Raw genomic sequence first — 18456 nt, forward strand, 5'->3', positions numbered from 1 at the left:
TAACGCGTTTGTGAATGACGTCAATGTTTCTTACCTTACATTGGTAATTACCTACTACAAAAGCAATATGTCGCAACTCACACCTAACCGTAATATTTGCATGGTAAAATTAAGTACAGTGCAAATTAGCATGTACGTGCATACTTTTTAGGGTCCCGTACCCAAAAGGTGACGAAACGGAACCTTATTACTTTGCCTCCTCTGTCTGTCTGTCACAAGGCTGTATCTCGTGATAGTTAGATTTCTATAATCACAACAACAACAAATAATAAAAATTTAAATAAATTATAAATTTAGTGGCGTCGCCGTTCGTTCAAGAAGCATTTTTGTTTTCCTCTCTAACTGGGCACTTATGGTATGATAATAAAGTAGTTATTTGATTTACAAGGGGGCAAAGCTGTTGTTTAACCTCTCGTGCTAATATTGATACCCGAGTGAGCGAAAAATTTCAAAATGGTTCGAAAAGTGAAATCTTGAGCGTTGCGAGGGTTTCAAGGCACTAATTTTGCCACCAAGTGAAACACAATATTTTTCACCACACCAACACAAGGGAAATACTAACTGTAAAATATCAAACAAAATCAATTCAATCAGTGAAAATGTTTTTAAATATTTATCTTTCAAAGTTATCATTTAAAATTCAATTCTACCAGCCAACTCAAGGAAACAACTCAAAATTTGCATTTGATTACTTTGCCTCACGTGTGGATAAAATTCAACTTTCTTATCAGTTTTTGAACTATCAATCAAGAGAGCATTTTCCAGTTGGTGTGGTGAAAAATATATTGTCTATTAGGTACCTAAATGTATTATACTTATATCTTTGTATTATTCTTCGTCTAGTACTAACAACACAAGCCTCATTGAACTTACTGTGCTACGTGGAACTGATTTATGTAATATTGTCCACTATTTATTTATTATTTATACTGCATAAAAACCCTGGCCACGCGTGATTGGGTAAAAAAAATTTAAGGATATTTTTTCTTATTGACGGCACCTACGGAACCCCCGGGATGCGTGTCCGACTCGCACTTGTCAGATTTTTTGACTTAAAGCATGATATCATCGTTTTCCTTTCCTCGTTGGTCCAAACTGTGCACAAATTCAGTATGACAATGACAATGATCCCTATATCAGTACTTGTGATTATTTTGATGTGTTGCTTTTTAGCATTATACTATGTAAGTTTTTTTTAATAGTGTGAAATTGAAGTGGTTTTAAATACATTTATAATTTATATTATATTTATTAACAAGTTTCGACATTTAAAAAATAATGCTGGAATACCTATATATATATATACAAATAATAATTTATGTGATGTGTTGCTTTTTAGCATTATACTGTGTAAGTTTGATTTTTTTAATAGTGTGAAATTGAAGCGGTTTTAAATATATTTATAATTCATATTATATTTATTAACAAGTTTCGACATTTACGAAATAATGGTGAAGTACCTATATATAAATAAAAATTCATAATTTAGCCTATATACGTCCCACTGCTGGGCACAGGCCTCCTCTCAAGCACGAGAGGGTTTGGGCTATAGTCCCCACGCTGGCCCAATGCGGGTTGGGGACTTCACATAGACCTTTGAAGTTCTTCGGGGATGTATACATGCAGTTTATCTCACGATGTTTTCCTTCACCGAAAAGCTAGTGGTAAATATCAAATGATATTCCGTACATAGGCAAGTTCCAAAAAACTCATATGATACTTATGATTAATTATGTATTTTCTACCTATTTGCAAAGTTTTTAACTATTAATAATATATTGTATTTTTACAATGTTTTAAATGGTGCCTAATATAGATATATAAAATAAAAAATTATGTAATTTATTGTCGCAAACAAAACTTACAGCACCAAATCGAACAAAGAAAAAACAAAAAAAAAGGTTACAGGTTACACAATAAGGTTAAGGTCCAATAGGTCCAATGTTCAATATCATCATCATCATCTCCTCCTAGCCGATTTCGGCCACAGCGACTGCGTTCTAACGCTGAGTGGCACTGGTGCGCTCTCAGGTGACTGACATAGCCAATTTTTACAGCGTAAATATGGAGTATTTCCCGGACTACATAATATAGATTTCGGCAATTTACAAAATGTAAACACATGTCATTATTTAAGATACCTAGGTACCGATAAGTCGAGGTTGTAAGGTAGGTAGGTAATAAATAAGTTCATTATTGTTGCAGAAAAGAAGACGAAGATATTTGGATTTGACATCTACAGTGCCCACACATAAAGGTGGACTGCCTGTTATTGGGCATTTATATAATCTTAGCGGGGGAAGTGAACGTAAGTTGTCTTCATATTGGAAACTAATTCTCACGTCGCTCCGTTGTGCGAGCGGGACATCGCTATACCTACGCACATAGCGCTATCACTTTCATACACTGGAGCGACGGGCGAATTCATATCAATGTGATGACCATTGAAAATTTCCACTGACGCCTTGGTAATGTTAGCTTTATAAGGGGTTATTTTGAAAGTGGTTCAACTAACCCCGGTCTACCCTAATGGTTCAATTTCAGGATTATGGGAATATTCCAAAGAAGTTAGTGTTGCCGCTGAAAAAGCTGGAGGAATCATTACTATATGGGCGGGACCTAAGGCTATATACTGTAAGTAGGTAACTATTTTCATCCACACATATCATAAACCCTCTATGATCTATTCAAAAACCGCAAATTACGGCCTTTATTATTTATATTAGAATCTAGTGGTAGTAGTAGTAGTAAAACACTTTATTGTACAAAAATCAAAACAAAACAGAAAAAATTACATTCGTCATTAGTACAAAGGCGAACTTATCCCTTTAAGGGATCTCTTCCAGTTAACCTTTGAGCAATTGAAGGAGAATTGGAGACAGTAGACATCCGTACTGTACCAACGCTCAATATAAATAAACAAACAGTTTATGTAATAATTTAATAAACTGTTATGTTACAACAAATTTGTTATGTGTGAAAATTTCGTTTAGTTGATTATTATGGCTGCTGTGGCAACCAACCCCTGAGACAACCATACCCAGTCTCCCCTATTACAACTAAGATTTTATAATTATATTTTTAGGTATCAACGACCCAGATGACGCGTTCACCGTGCTCAACTCGTGTTTAGAAAAAAGCTACTTTTACAAAATAGCTTTCGGCTGGTTTGGCGATGGCCTGCTTACGTCAGATGGTAACCAAATACCACTTATCCTCTGTGTATTCACACTACTTGTGGCCGGGTCTACCGCAAACCACGTTCGACGTGTTGCCTCTCTGTCGCACTTGTAAATTCGTACGTAATTGTGACAGGGAGGCAACACGTCGCCCGTGGTTCGCGGTTAGGGTTACCAGATGACAGGAATTTTCCTTGGCCTTTTGTCAGGAATGGGGACGGAACACGAAAATGAGAGGAATTTTTTGAATCGATAGACTTTTTTTATAAAGTACCTTTTTATTTAATTACCGACAAGAGTTGCTGCAGCTGCAACAGTCGTCGTCGTCAAAAATATGAATGTCAGGAAAAATATTCGGAAATCAGGAATTTTGTCAGGAAATTCTAAATTTGTATCTGGTAGCCCTATTCGCGGTAGGCCGTTTACACAATGATTAGTGTTTTGCTGCTAAACGCAAAGTAACAAAGTATGAATTCGCATTAAACACTAATCATTGTGTAAACAGGCCGTTAGGTAGAGAAAAAATTACGACAATAGAGGGTATTACTGCAATGTTCTGCCGCCAGAGTGCAGCACTAAGCTAGCTAGTAAACCATGGAGTAACTTATACATACTGTGCCTTAAACTGTTTTTTGACAAGTTTTCACAGATAATTAAATATGACATTGATGCATCAAGGCGGTTTGTTATCAGGGGCCTACCGGGAAACGCCAAAATCGAAATTTAGTTAAGTATCTGCCTCTTTCATCATCTTCCTCGCGTTGTCCCGGCATTTTGCGACGGCTCATGGGAGCCTGGGGTCCGCCTGGCAACTAATCCCTAGAATTGGTGTAGGCACTAGTTTTCTGCCTCGTTATCGCTCGAATATGCAAGAGTGAGAGAGAGGTTAGATAACGAAACTTCGATTTTCTTGTGCGCGGTAGACCCCCAGATTGTGATGGATAGTGGTAGTGACGCCCCCTACGCAGAGTTTTGCGTAATATTTCCACATTAATATTCTAATATTAATATTGCTATGAATAGAATAGAAGCGGTGCCGGTGGTGGCCGAGTGGATATGACGTCCTACTTTCAATCCGGAGGTTGCGGGTTCAAATCCTGGCTCGTACCAATGAGTTTTTCGGAACTTATGTACGAAATATCATTTGATATTTACCACTATCTTTTCGGTGAAGGAAAATATCGTGAGGAAACCTGCATACATCTGCGAAGAAATTCAAAGGTGTATGTGAAGTCCCCAATCCGCGTTGGGCTAGCGTGGGGACTATAGCCCAAGCCCTCTCGCGCATGTGAGGAGGCCTGTGCCCAGCAGTGGGACGTGTAAAGGCTGAATTATTATTATTATATTATTATAATAGAATAGAACTATAGAATCTCAAATTTATATGAAACCATGACGTTAATAATGACACTCCTTCACTTTGTCCTGTTCCAATCGGTGCAATGTTATCTTAGACCAGGGGTCTCCAAACCCCGGCCCGCGACGCGTTCCAATTCGGCCCGCCGATACCCAAAGCGAGTGTCCACTGTCCGGCCCGCGGGAGCCAGGCTCCAGGGGTTCAGCATTAATTGAGAATGGAACTGTTCCTAACAGCAGCAACGAGACACCCTCCCCCGGCGCATAAACCGACGGTGGCCCGCGCGAAAGTTTCTGAGGGGCAATATGGCACTCAGGTAAAAAAGTTTGGAGACCCCTGGCTTAGACGGATTCATGTACCTATATTCCCTACCGTGTACTTTACCGCCGTCGGATTTTTTTATTCGATTTGCTTGTAGTGGCCACATGGAAGCATAATCGCAAGCTGCTGAACCCGACATTCAGCCAGCACGTTCTGGACGGGTTCCTGCCTATCTTCAACCGGCAGGCCACGCTGCTGGCCCTGGAGATGGAACAGTCGGCTGGAACAGGCCTGTTCGATCCTACTGATTACTTCCGAGAAGTCACCCTCGAGACTGTTTGCCGTAAGTAGCTGCAGCCACTCTTCTTGGAGATTAATTTCCTTCTCTTTCATAATATCTAGACACGCGGTAGCGTGTCCAGCCAAGATCAAAAAAAAAGGAACTGGCGACGCAGCAACCGTGTGTAATATTACACGAACCATTTCGAGCTACTTTTGACCCCTTCACAACTTGAAACCCTTAATACTAGCGACGTGAAAGTATAATCGCAAGCTGCTGAACCCGACATTCAGCCAACATGTTCTGGACGGGTTCCTGCCTATCTTCAACCGACAGGCCACGCTGCTGGCCCTGGAGATGGAACAGTCGGCTGGAACAGGCCTGTTCGATCATACTGATTAGTTCCGAGAAGTCACCCTCGAGACTGTTTGCCGTAAGTAGCTGCAGCAACTCTTGTTGGTGATTAATTTCCATCTCTTTCATAATATAATACTATAGCGAAATAAAAGCATAATCGCAAGCTGCTGAACCCGACATTCAGCCAACACGTTCTGGACGGGTTCCTGCCTATCTTCAACCGGCAGGCCACGCTGCTGGCCCTGGAGATGGAACAGTCGGCTGGAACAGGCCTGTTCGATCCTACTGATTACTTCCGAGAAGTTACCCTCGAGACTGTTTGCCGTAAGTAGCTGCAGCAACTCTTGTTGGTGATTAATTTCCATCTCTTTCATAATATAATACTATAGCGAAATAAAAGCATAATCGCAAGCTGCTGAACCCGACATTCAGCCAACACGTTCTGGACGGGTTCCTGCCTATCTTCAACCGGCAGGCCACGCTGCTGGCCCTGGAGATGGAACAGTCGGCTGGAACAGACCTGTTCGATCCTACTGATTACTTCCGAGAAGTTACCCTCGAGACTGTTTGCCGTAAGTAGCTGCAGCAACTCTTGTTGGTGATTAATTTCCATCTCTTTCATAATATAATACTATAGCGAAATAAAAGCATAATCGCAAGCTGCTGAACCCGACATTCAGCCAACACGTTCTGGACGGGTTCCTGCCTATCTTCAACCGGCAGGCCACGCTGCTGGCCCTTTTTTTTTTTTTTTTTTTTTTTTTTTTTTTTTTTTTTTTTTTTTACGTTGGGAAAATGCTTTTACGCATCCCGTCTCGAGGGGAGCAAGACGGGTATGACGGACTAAAGGGCGAGGACCTACTACCGTCTAAAAACCCAACGAGTGCCACCTCCGCCTATAACGGAGCGGCGCAGGATCGCGGTGAGCATTCAACTGCGACGCTCCAGCGGGCAGCCCGCAACCGGGCTGCAGGCTCCATGGGGCATTAAGTAGTTTAGTGCCCCCCCGTTCAATGATACTACCATAGTGGGTGATTCCCCAATCCCCACATGGGTCTACTAGGGCGGAGGTAGCAGATGCGCATAACGTCTGCGCCGACCTCCTGGCCTGCGTCGACGGAGCGGGTGCGCTTCCGGATCGTTTTCTCGCTCCCGTTCCGAAGCCTCCTTCTGCGAAATTATGTCCTCGCAGAAAGAGGCTACAGCTCTCCAGCTCCTCTCGCTGTCAAGCATCGCCCATACAACGCTTGGCAGTGACAGGTCAGCTCCCACTTCTTGGCGTAATACGGCTCGGCTGAGTTCCCAGGCGGGGCATTCTTCAAGCACGTGGCGCACTGAATCTACTTGTGCGCCGCACTCGTAACACGCTGGAGACTCCTCTCGTCCAATCCGGTGCAGGTACGCTCCGAAGCACCCATGGCCAGAGAGGACCTGCACTAACCTGAAGGTAAGAGCCCCGTGGCGCCGCTTTACCCAATGGTCCAAGTGAGGACGAATGGCTTCTATTGTTGCCCGGCCGTAAGGCGATGCCACTAGGTCTTCGTCCCATTGGAGAAGCATGTGATCCTGTGCCAGGGCACGTACACGCTCTAACTCCTGCCAGCAAGGGACTTCGCCATCCGTCATCCGTTGGGTTTTGAAGCGATATACTTCAGCTAGGACTCGTGCTTGAAGCTCCCATGGGGGATCCGCCGCTAATGTCGTCACTGCCGCCCACGAAACTGTGCGGTAAGCCCGCACTGCCCTCATCGCAATAGCCCTCTGAGGTCTTCTTAAGAGTACTTTATTCTGCGTGGTGAGTGCGTCAACCCACAAAGGGGCTCCATACATGGCCATGCTGCGCAGTACCCCAGAATACAACTGCCGGCATCGGTTGTCCGGCCCTCCAATGTTGGGCAGCAATCGCCCTAACGCGGCAGCAGCAGCCACCAGCCTCGGTGCGAGAGCAGTAAAATGTGCCCCAAAGCTCCACCGTCCGTCCAGTACCAGGCCAAGGTAGCGCATTTGGGCCTTAACCAGCATGGTTTCGCCATCGATTTCAATTTTTGCACCACGGGGCGGCCCTCTGCGTGGACCATGAAAGAGTAAGACATCCGTTTTATGCAGGGCGACACTGAGACCGAGTTGACGTATGCGGTAAATCACCATCTCGGTCCCTACGGTCGCCCTGCGTGCCGCTTCCTCATAATTTCGCCCTCTATACGTGACGAGAGTATCATCCGCATAGCACAGCATTCCCATCCCCGGCAAGACCGGTCCTCTCAGAAGCCAGTCAAAACCAATGTTCCAGAGTACTGGTCCCAAAACAGATCCCTGTGGAACGCCGCGTTTAACCAGTCTTCGACCTAGTTTACGGTCTGCTCCTTCCCAGATAATTTGGCGGTCTTGAAGGTACGCACAAATCACTTTTTCTAGGTAGCAGGGTACTCTATGATATCGAAGTGCCTCAATCAGCGTCTCGAACGGGATACTGTTGAACGCGTTTTTGATATCTAGGGATACCGCTAGGACTACTTCTCCTTGGTCAACCGCACTTTTTGTTAGGGCTTTTAGTTGGGTAAGGGCATCGATTGTGGATCGGCCCGCTCTGAAGCCGTATTGAGCCTCCGAAAGATTGGGTCCAACGTCTTCAAGGTGACGAACTAGGCGAGTAGTGAGAATTTTCTCAAATAATTTACCCACCTCGTCCAGCAGCACAATAGGTCTAAAACTCGAAGGCTGGCCCGGAGCGCTGTCTTTTGGTATGAGACAGACTCGACCCTCTTTCCATGGCCTCGGGAACTGTCCAAGGCGGAGGCATTCATCAAATATTTCCCGCATTACATCACCTAGAAACTCAGACACCACAAACAGCATCCGCCCCGGTATGCCGTCTGGACCTGGTGCAGTTCGTTTGGCTCGAAGTCTATTTAGGGCCGCGTTCATTTCCCCATCTCTAATCGGTAGGAAATCTGTCTCCGCTCCTTCGTCAATGGGCTGGGGTGGAGCCATTCGCGGTGGGACATGACCCGTCGAATCTGGAAATAGCCCTGCCATTACTCTTTCTAGCTCCAAGCCTGAGAGGGTATCCGTAACCGGGACAGTCTGAGTCCGAAGCTTCTTTCGAGCTGTTTTGTAAGGGCGGCCCCACGGATTCTGGCTCAGTTCGGTTAGAAGTATCTCCCTCGCATTGGACTTCGCCTGACTGATTGCCACTTGTAGGGCCTTCCGTGCTTCACGATACTCTCCATGAAGTTGGTTTTCTAGCTCCAGGCTTATGTCTGTACGTCGACGACAACGGACGTATCGTCTGCGGGCAACGTTGCTTGTGACCCGGAGGGCGTTAATTTCCGGCGACCACCAGTAGACTTGCCGTCTCGCTGGTCGACGCCGTACTCTGGGCATGGCCGCGTCGCAAACCTCTCTCAATGACGCACGTAGGTGAACTGCTCGCTCATCTACACTAACCCGGACTTCTCTGTTCAGACCTGTATTGGCCCAGCGCTGAACAATGGCGGCTTCCAGGGCCAATTCTCTGTCCATTTTGCTCCAGGTCCATCGTGTAAACTTACTAGGTTCTCCGCAAGGAACTGCTTGTCCAGAAGTGGGTGAAATTCTGAATCGGATGTACAGATGGTCCGACAGTGTTTCGACATCCCCTTCTACTTTCCAGTCCATTACCTTGCGCGCGACTTCGGGGGTGGCGAAAGAAACATCCACCACGGATCCGCCCTGGTGTCGCACACAGGTTTGAGCGTTCCCTCGGTTGAGAAGAGTCATATCCGCTTGAAGGGCCCAAAGTTGTAAGGCTCTGCCCCGTGAGTTTGTGACCGAGTCACCCCATTCGTGAGATCTCGCATTAAAGTCGCCTAGAACAAGGATCTGTCCAGGTGAGTATCGTCCGACAGCAGCTCTAATAGTGTCTAGGTAGAGCTCGAAATCTGTCAGGCTGCGGTTAGGAGAGAAGTACGAGCCGATAATAATGTACTTTCCCCATCTCGCTACTACAAACCCAGCACTCCTTTCGAGGAATATAAGCGGCACCGTCCCATCTGAGCGAGTGGTTATGGCCACAAGCCCGTCTAGGTCTCCTACCCAGTTAGACTGGGAAGGGATAAAGTATGGCTCTGCCATCACCGCAATGTCGATCTGCCACTCCGCCATGGACTGCAGTAAAAGGTCCTGAGCTCCGGCGCAATGGTTAAGATTTCCCTGGAGGAAGTTGATGTCTCGTATCCTATTCATTCCGTCATTGCCTCCGGAGACTGTGTCTTACGACAGCTGTCTTCAGTCTCGGACTCGATCCTTTGAGCTACCTTCCCTCGTGTCGATGGAGGACAACACTTGCTGCTCCCCATTACGTGTTCCGTCGGCCGGCCAGCATCAGCACACACTGCACACCGTAGTTTCGTCGCCTTGCACGCTGCAGCTAGGTGCTCTTTACTGCCACAGCGGAAGCAGAGATGCCCTCTATCCGTTGTTGACGGGCACATTGGCCGAGTGTGACCAACTCCAAGACATCGGAAGCAGCGGAGGGGAAGTTGTTTCAGCCCTATTACTCGGGCTGAACTCCAACCCACAAGGATGTGGCCGGCATCGATCAGGGTTTTGGCAGTCGCCACTGGACACTGTACTACAACGGCACCCATACCCCCAGGCCCACGTTGTACCTTTCGAGCCTTCACTAAGTCTAGGGCGCAATTCCCTACTTTTGCTACGGCGGCAGCAACTTTGTCGCTAGTGACGGAGTCATCCAGGTCTACGATGCGCACATCGACGCGTTTCACAGGCCTTGTGACATCGGCAATACCCATCAGCACGGGTCGAAGTTTCTCGGCAAAACTATCCACTACAGTGGGGTCTAATTCCTTAGGAAACTCCAGCATACGTGCTCCCGTGACAGTTTGCCGGAATTTTAATCCTCTTGCAGAGAACTCCGACAAGTTCACGGCTTTTTCCGCCTTCTCTAGCACTTCGGCGTAACTTACTCTGTTTTGTACAGCCTCTGGCTGCAAGGTGATGACCACCGCGGGTGTACGAGGAGGGCGAAGCTTTGGTTTCGGCTTCGCTTTTGAGTCCTGTTTTCTAGCTGGTCTTGCCGCTTTGTTAGCGCTCGTCGCTTCTTGTGTGGAACCGGAGGGGATGGAGGTTTTGTTTCCTCTCTGACGCTTCTTTCTCTGTACAAGAGTAAACTTCTCATTATCGTCTTTCATATTAGACCCGGCTCCAGCAGACTGCTCCTGTGTTCCAGAAGGCCTCGTTAATGGCAGGAGGTCACTCGAGGTTTGCACTCCCGAGGGCACCGCCTGCGCACCATCACCGTTTTCCAGGGTAGTCACCGTCATTGTAGCAGCAGGGCGAGCCGCTATTCTTTTTTTATCGGCCGCTAATGGTGGACGATGAACCTTCGCGGGAAGAAGTCGATCTTCAATTCCCTCGAACCGAGCATTAATGATAGCTCCGACAGAGGAGGTGACCGATGCTTTTAGTTTCTCCAATAAATCATCTTCTTTAAACGGCTCTACTGCTGTTGCTCCCGTAGCAGAAATCAACGCTTTCATCTCTGAGAATTCACGTCGATAGGCTTTCAATTCAGTCCTAAGATTTTCGATCTCCTTCCGCAGTCGGCCATTATCTGCTTTGAGCCGGCGAGTTTCCTCCACCTCCGTCCGTGCAGTTAATGCGTCTACTACCTCCTGCAGCCCCGCTGCTGCTTCCCGTAACCGTTGAGCGGCGGCTTTACTTAGATTTTTGGTTTTTGATGCCACATCAATAATATCAGCGGCTCTTCGCCCAGCATGGGCTCTCAGCTCCTCTGCCGAGAGATTCGAAGCGTTCTCCTCCATTTCCTCCAAGTTCCCTGCTTCAAGAATTGGCTCGGGTGCCGCCTTTTTGTAAGCTCGAGTGTGGAGCGCCTTCTCATACTCCCTCTCACGGGTCTCGGATTCCATCCTTTTCAGCTCGGCCCTAGCTCGAGAGATGGCAGACCCTCTGCTAGCTCTGCCTCGACGAGCAGTCGTAACTTTGGCCGGCGGATGTCCCTGCTCTGTCACAGAACCGGATGCGAGGATTGATCTTTTTCGGCGGCCTCTTGCATTAGCACCTATCTTTACTACAAGGCCAACGTCGCTGGTGTTGGCGTACGACTTCGGGTCGCAGGCTTCCACCTCCATTTCAAACAAATCCTTATCAGAAGCATCATCTAAGTCCGAGGTTGCAATGCCGTGGTCGTGTTCACGAAGGCCGGTAGTCTGCCGACCTACGAGGCGATTGTTGCCCACCCCAGAGTACGAAGGGCTGTCATCCACCGCAGTGAATGAGCGGGATTCCTCCTCTTGGAGACCCGCCTGGGGAACTTTTTCACAACCGACCTTATCCATGATTTCTCGATGCTCCACATCTTCGTCCCTTTTTTCAGGGGTGGGCTCCCCTGTCAGCACGTCCGACGTGTGTTAGACGTGCCCGTCCCGCCTGGCAGGCCCTTGCGGGCCCCGCCGGGATGTGCCGCTCTTCGTCTGGTCCCTCCTCCTAAGCCTGCTCGGTATGGGTATCCCTGCCGATGTAGCCTTAGGGATCAAAAGGACACGCAAGCCCCCCCACCACAGCAAGGTGGCAGCACAGTCGGGGGGGACGCTGCTGGCCCTGGAGATGGAACAGTCGGCTGGAACAGACCTGTTCGATCCTACTGATTACTTCCGAGAAGTCACCCTCGAGACTGTTTGCCGTAAGTAGCTGCAGCAACTCTTGCCGGTAATTAATTTCCACTCTTAAAGTAAAAGTAAAGTAAATAAAGTAAAAAATATTTTTATTGCACAGAAAGAGTGGTAACAAGTGTAACAACACGAGTTTCTGGTAAGAGTTGTGCATAACCAACTTGACATTCAGAGATTCCAGGAGTCCCCACACTAGGCTAGGCCTGTATCGCGGGAGACCAGATGTACAATGTCTTAATTAAATAGTAGCCACATAATCATAAGCTGCGGATTCGGATGTTCAGCCAGCACGTGATGGTCGCAATATGGAACGACGCCATACTTGTGGTTGAGCATGAACATTTTCGGTTTTTCGACGATCATTTTCTTATTGTCCTAACAAAAATCTATACATACATAAATAGGTAATAATCACGCCTATTTCCCGGAGGGGTAGGCAGAGACCACGGAGGAAAAATCTATGAAATTCAGTAAAGATCTTGGGAATATCTGTTCCGGCTATATTATATTAAACTGAAGGCTGATTGTCTTAAAAGTAGCGGTAGTGTAGCTGTAGCGGTAGCGGTTGTAACTACTTTCAAGGAAATAAGTAGCTCCGCAGCAACAGATGCAAAATGACTGTTTATCACTTACGTCTTTATCTTCAGTTTTCCTTAATCTTTGTAAAAACCTACAGAAACCGCTTTTGGCATCTCTCCGGACGATCGGTCAGTCATCGACAGCCAATACAAGAAGGCCCTTGCGGTCGCCCTAGACGGGTCCGCTCAGCGGCTGGGCAGATTCTGGCTCCATTCTGACTTCCTCTACCAGTTCTCTGCGCTTCGGAAAACTATGGACGAAGCGGAGGCAATCGTCCACAAAATGTCTAGAAGTGTAAGTGAAACTCAAACTCAACGCAACTCAATCATTTATTTAGCAAATAGGCCATAACACTTTTCACGTGAAGATGCTTTAGAAGGAATAAAAATGCCTAATCAATTAAATTTTTCCCAATATACTAAAACCGAATCTGTAACAGGTAAAACATAGTTCTCAAGTCCCATTTTTAGTGTATTAAGTAGTAACAAAATAGGTTATATTATATGTGAATGCACAGGCAGCTTAAAGCTGATAGGTGCACACCAATGTCCACTTGTGTTTTGTATTCTACGAAAGTGTTCATCGAGGGTGCACTGATCACTGACTCGGGTAAACTGTTCCACACTTTCACTACGCGGTTAGATGGGAAGTGTCGTCTGGGTTTGTTACTGTTATGCAAACATTTCTTTCAGTTTATGACGTTCTAAGTAGTATAGATGGATCGTGATCGTTACCTATTATCATGAACTGAAAGACCGATGTGTAAATTCGATTCGCACCTGACTTTGTTATTAAATATTTCGATTTTCCTCGAAGGTATTAAACAAGAGAAGAGCAGAAAGGCAGGAAGCGAAAACAGCCAATACGTCATGTAAGTAGACATGTGTCGTTCACGAGTGAGTGATTTAAATGAACTGTATCATTTGACTGAACTCACTCACTTTTCAACTCAGTGCAGATTCAACTCGCTCATTTCGCTCAGTAACTCATCTATCTCAGTGTTCCTTGCTCGCTCTTTCCCACTCATGATTCGAATGAGCCGGCCGAGCGTAACGAGTGAATGAGACGATGCGAATAGGTTTCGGAGCGGTTCGGAAGAATTCGGAGGGTGTCGGGAAAACATGGCGGGATCGTATCGCGTGATTCTCCATCTTGGTCGCACTTATGGCTGTGTGTATCTGATTGATTGACATCTCTCTCTAGTCACTCGTGAACAATATAGCTTACAGATCCACTGAGCGAAATGAGCGAAATGAGTGATACATATCACCGCGAGCGAAAGATATGAATCAATCTTTTCAACTCAGTGAAGCGTTTTGCGCATCTCTACATGTAAGTCTGTTAAAAAATGTAAAGGAAGTCGACAGTTTCAAGATATTAACAAGCTTTTATTTAACTTTGAATTATCAGTAACTGTCCAATACCTACATCCTCTACACTATCGGCGATGATTGTTGATAGTGTCATTCGCCAAGATCATCGTGCAAGCATCCACATGATGATGACAACTCACGGGTCGCAGGCGATGATAGGCGATGACTGGCGGGGATTGCCGAATGTACCATCTACACTATGTGTATCATCGCCGATAGTGAAGAGGAGCCATAATGTTACGTAGCACTTCGTGATCCGAATCTATACCTACTCTGTACCTTTAGGTATTTAAATAAAAGTAAACAAATAATTTGTACATTTTACTGTTCAACCGGAGGTGCTGCCACCCGAAGGGTTAAAACATTTATTGGTTAACCAACCAAATACAAAACCACCTGGATCTGTCACTGAACGACCTACATTATTTGATCATGTAATATTTTCATCTACCCTCAACTGGCTTAAGGAGCCATTTGAGGGTAGATTTTGTTTACTTTTATTGAAATACCTAAAGATACAGACTTATAGTCAACCTTCTTATAATTAAGTATCTTTTTCATTTTTGCCAGCCCGCCGCTTCATCGCGTTCCTGGACCTGTTGTTAGACATGTCGGACGACGGGTCGTTCTCCGACGACCAGATCCTCAACGAGCTGAACATCTTCATAGCCGCCGGCCATGACACCTCGTCTCGCGCGCTTGTGTCAATAATGGTTCTACTGGGGACACATCAGGATGTGCAAGAGAAATTATATCAAGAGTAAGCGCTGGAATTTTGATAACCCATTATAGGCTGAATAGATGAGAAAGAAAGGAGTGAGTGCTGAGATGACGAAAGACAAAGGAGTATGGAAGAGAAAAACATGTTGTGTCTAGGTTAGGGTTAGGTATAACGTGGGATAAGGGCAGGGAGAAGAATGCTGAATTTTTTTACGCCTCAGAATTTGAAAACTTTCTAGTATATTGTTCATGCAAGTCATTTTAGATCATTTAAAGCTCTATCTTTTTTCATTTATATACATGCAAAATATTGTACCATAATTATGGTACCGCTAGCCTACATATAATGGGACTAGAAGGACCGTAAAACTAGCCAACTTTGCTTTCATTATTTACGCAAAGACAATTTTAAACATCCGAGATAGGTAGTCACGTGTTTAACTTCACTTGGAAATGTTTAGAAAGTCACCTAATGAGGGATAGATAATCATTGCAGTTCTCTAAAGTTAACCATTGCAGAATAAATATGCATGCACTAGAATAAGTAGTTTGTTTAAACCAACACTAATTTTCACATATCAACGGCTGAATGTATTTAAGGTTCAGTATCTTTATTGTAACACCCCATGTACCATATCTTCTTGTGAATAAATGATAATTCAATTCAATTCACATCACAAAAAAGATATTGAAATAACTTGCGCCATATTTATAGGGTGATATCCGTCCTGGGCCCAAGTTCGTACTTGGACAAGGAAGACATAGCGAGACTCGTATACACGGAGGCAGTAATCAAGGAGGTGCTTCGCGTCAGTCCAGTGGTTCCTATGGTGGCACGGGAGGTCGACAAGGACATCAAACTCAGTAAGCAGTTCATTTCCTGGTCATCATATAAGGTAAAGGGCCCCTGTTTCGGCAGGTTAAGGCTCTTGAGAGTGAGTTGAGAGTTTGTATATTTTTTTAAATATTACTAAGCATATATCATTACCTTGAAAGCTTTTGAATAAGTTATATTAGTTCTTTGTTGATAATTTAATGTATAAACTGTAGGGTTTTAGTTGAAACTTTATTTTATATGAATTTTGTCGTGAACCTCTTATTTTGCTCCCATTTCGTGATACAAATTTAGGTCAGCTCCTAAGTTCGTGAATTCGTGTCCCCTGTTTCGGCATAAAGTTTTCTTAGAGTAATTGGTGATAATTTGCTGATAATCATTTATATTTAACGGTCTTACCTACTTACGAATAATTGTATGGTCAAATTAAAAATAATATTAAAAAAAAAAAAATTTGAGAGCTAGCTTAAAGTTTTTTGTACTCGTCGTCTTTAAAGGTTGAATTAAGACTTTGTAAACCATATGGGTACTTTAATACGTGATTAAGAGCCAAACTATTTAAATAAATAAAATAAAAATTACAAATTAAATTAAATTAAAAAATAAAAATTATTTACAAAAAATAATTTACTATCTTATACGTTAAATATAAACATACACAAAAATAAATCAAATAAATTGAATAATAAATAAAATTGTGCTAGTAGTTAATATAAGAATATACGTGAAATATACCTTAAAAATTTTAACTCGGGTCACATTCAAACTCGTTTTATGAGAATTCTAGTGAAAAAAACATATACCGAATTTCGCTCATACGAAACTTCATGAAATACATTAATGGTTTACTAATTTATTTTTTTAATTATCTTCGTTGTTATATTTAAAAACAAGCACTCAAAATGTATTAGAAAATCCTTGATTCGTTAGTGGCACGAAATAGGAGACACACGAAAAATAAAATGACCGCTATTTCGTGAGTCGATTTATTGCAATTTTAAGTTATTTCTATGCATATATTCAATCTTTTTTCTTATCAAATCAATTACTAAGGAACCCACAGAAACACTCCCAAAAACTTTTATTCCAATGGGTTTAGCTTTTCCTTCCTATAAGCTTAACAAGTGAGAGCGCGCACCTTACGCCTAAAAAAAGTGCACGCATACAACACAGCTGTTCGCGGCCCTCTGACAGTTTCGACCGTCGTATTACTCTCAGTTTAATTACTAAAATATTGGTTATTACTTTATTGAAGAGATTAAATAATACAGATTTTTTTCATATGTATAATTAAAATAAAAAATAATTGAATTCCTTATTATTTGCGCCAGAAACAAAACTAACGAAATAACGTACTAACACGAACTTGGGGCCGTTTACCTTATCCCCTCTATATCGCTCTTTCACTTTGGAGCTTTTATAGATTCAGATAGACGAAAAAAACGAACGAAGTGGTTAGCAGTTCTAGCCCTGCTACTCAAACTCATGTCTAGAAGAACAGATCAATTCAACCACACGACGGAGCATCGCTACAAAGATAAAAGGAAACTCATGGTGCTCCCGCTTGGTTCCCGAACTTATTTTTTATTAAGGAGCGACCATAAATATTTTAGTAGCTTCTACGTTTACGACCTATTGTAGCTTATATAACCAGTCTCAAAAGATTTAAACACTGAATCTTATTCTCAAAAATCACGCCGTCTTATGATGCAAGCTCACAACAATTCCAGAGAACTACACGCTCCCAGCAGGCAGCGGCTGCTTGGTATTGTTCTGGGGTATCCACCGGCTGCCGATCTGGGGCGCGGACCGCCTGCAGTTCAGGCCGGAGCGGTGGCTGGAACCCTCGACCCTGCCTCGGAGTCCTGGCGCCTTCTGCGGTTTCAGCCTTGGGAGAAGGAACTGCATAGGTAACTACTTTTTAGGGTTCCGTACCCAAAGGGTAAAACGGGACCCTATTACTAAGACTCCGCTGTCCGTCCGTCCGTCCGTCTGTCACCAGGCTGTATCTCGTGATCTGTGATAGCTAAACAGCTGAAATTTTCACAGATGATGTATTTCTGTTGCCGCTATAACAACAAATACTAAAAACAGAATAAAATAAAGATTTAAGTGGGGCTCCCATACAACAAACGTGATTTTTGACCGAAGTTAAGCAACGTCGGGCGGGGTCTGTACTTGGATGGGTGACCGTTTTTATAGATAATGGTACGGAACCCTTAGTGTGCGAGTCCGAATCGCACGTGGCCATTTTTTTTTCATCTGGCTTTGTGTTGGGATTTAGATTCGCCGTTTCGAACTGACCGTTAGGACAAAACAACAAGCCATAGGATATATCGATATATCATGGATACAAGTCGAAAATGAAAATTGTTAAAGAGATTTACTTACTTCTGATAACTGTACATAATTGATGCTTGTTTTATTTCAAGGAAAACCCTATGCATTTATGGCCGTAAAAACCATGGTGGTGCACTTGGTACGTAAATATCGGATCTCAGCTGACTACAGCAAAGTGAAGCTGGATTATGACGTGCTACTCAAATACGGAGAAGGACAACACATAACATTACAACTGAGGAAAGAGAGAAAGGAAGGCAAGGAAGGAAGGGGAGATGAGGAAGCTAAAGAAGATAACTTTAGATAAAGAGCTTTACTTTTAATGAATGACTATGTTTATATAAAATAATATTATACGGTTGCAGTATTTCTTAAGACTGAGTCGATCGTCCAGTGGCGCCCTCATTAGGTGAATGTTTTTTCTAATAAACAAATTAATTTATGTGTAAATCAGTATAATTATTAATATTGTTGTCCTACTTG

General features: G+C 44.2%; 1 protein-coding gene across 1 annotated transcript; it reads left to right on the forward strand.

Moving 5' to 3' along the window:
- Positions 1 to 1637: 1637 nt before the first annotated feature.
- LOC134801363 (cytochrome P450 4g15-like) lies at positions 1638 to 18293 on the forward strand. The gene is made up of 11 exons (XM_063773902.1): positions 1638 to 1664; positions 2206 to 2308; positions 2545 to 2634; positions 3086 to 3196; positions 4955 to 5140; positions 12803 to 12999; positions 13522 to 13576; positions 14649 to 14838; positions 15514 to 15662; positions 17364 to 17543; positions 18066 to 18293. Exons 1-11 carry the CDS (start codon positions 1638 to 1640, stop codon positions 18278 to 18280), a joined length of 1503 nt encoding a protein of 500 aa, XP_063629972.1. The 3' UTR covers positions 18281 to 18293.
- Positions 18294 to 18456: the final 163 nt, after the last annotated feature.

The sequence above is a fragment of the Cydia splendana genome, chromosome 21 (genome assembly GCF_910591565.1).
Source record: "Cydia splendana chromosome 21, ilCydSple1.2, whole genome shotgun sequence".
Classification (NCBI taxonomy): domain Eukaryota; kingdom Metazoa; phylum Arthropoda; class Insecta; order Lepidoptera; family Tortricidae; genus Cydia; species Cydia splendana.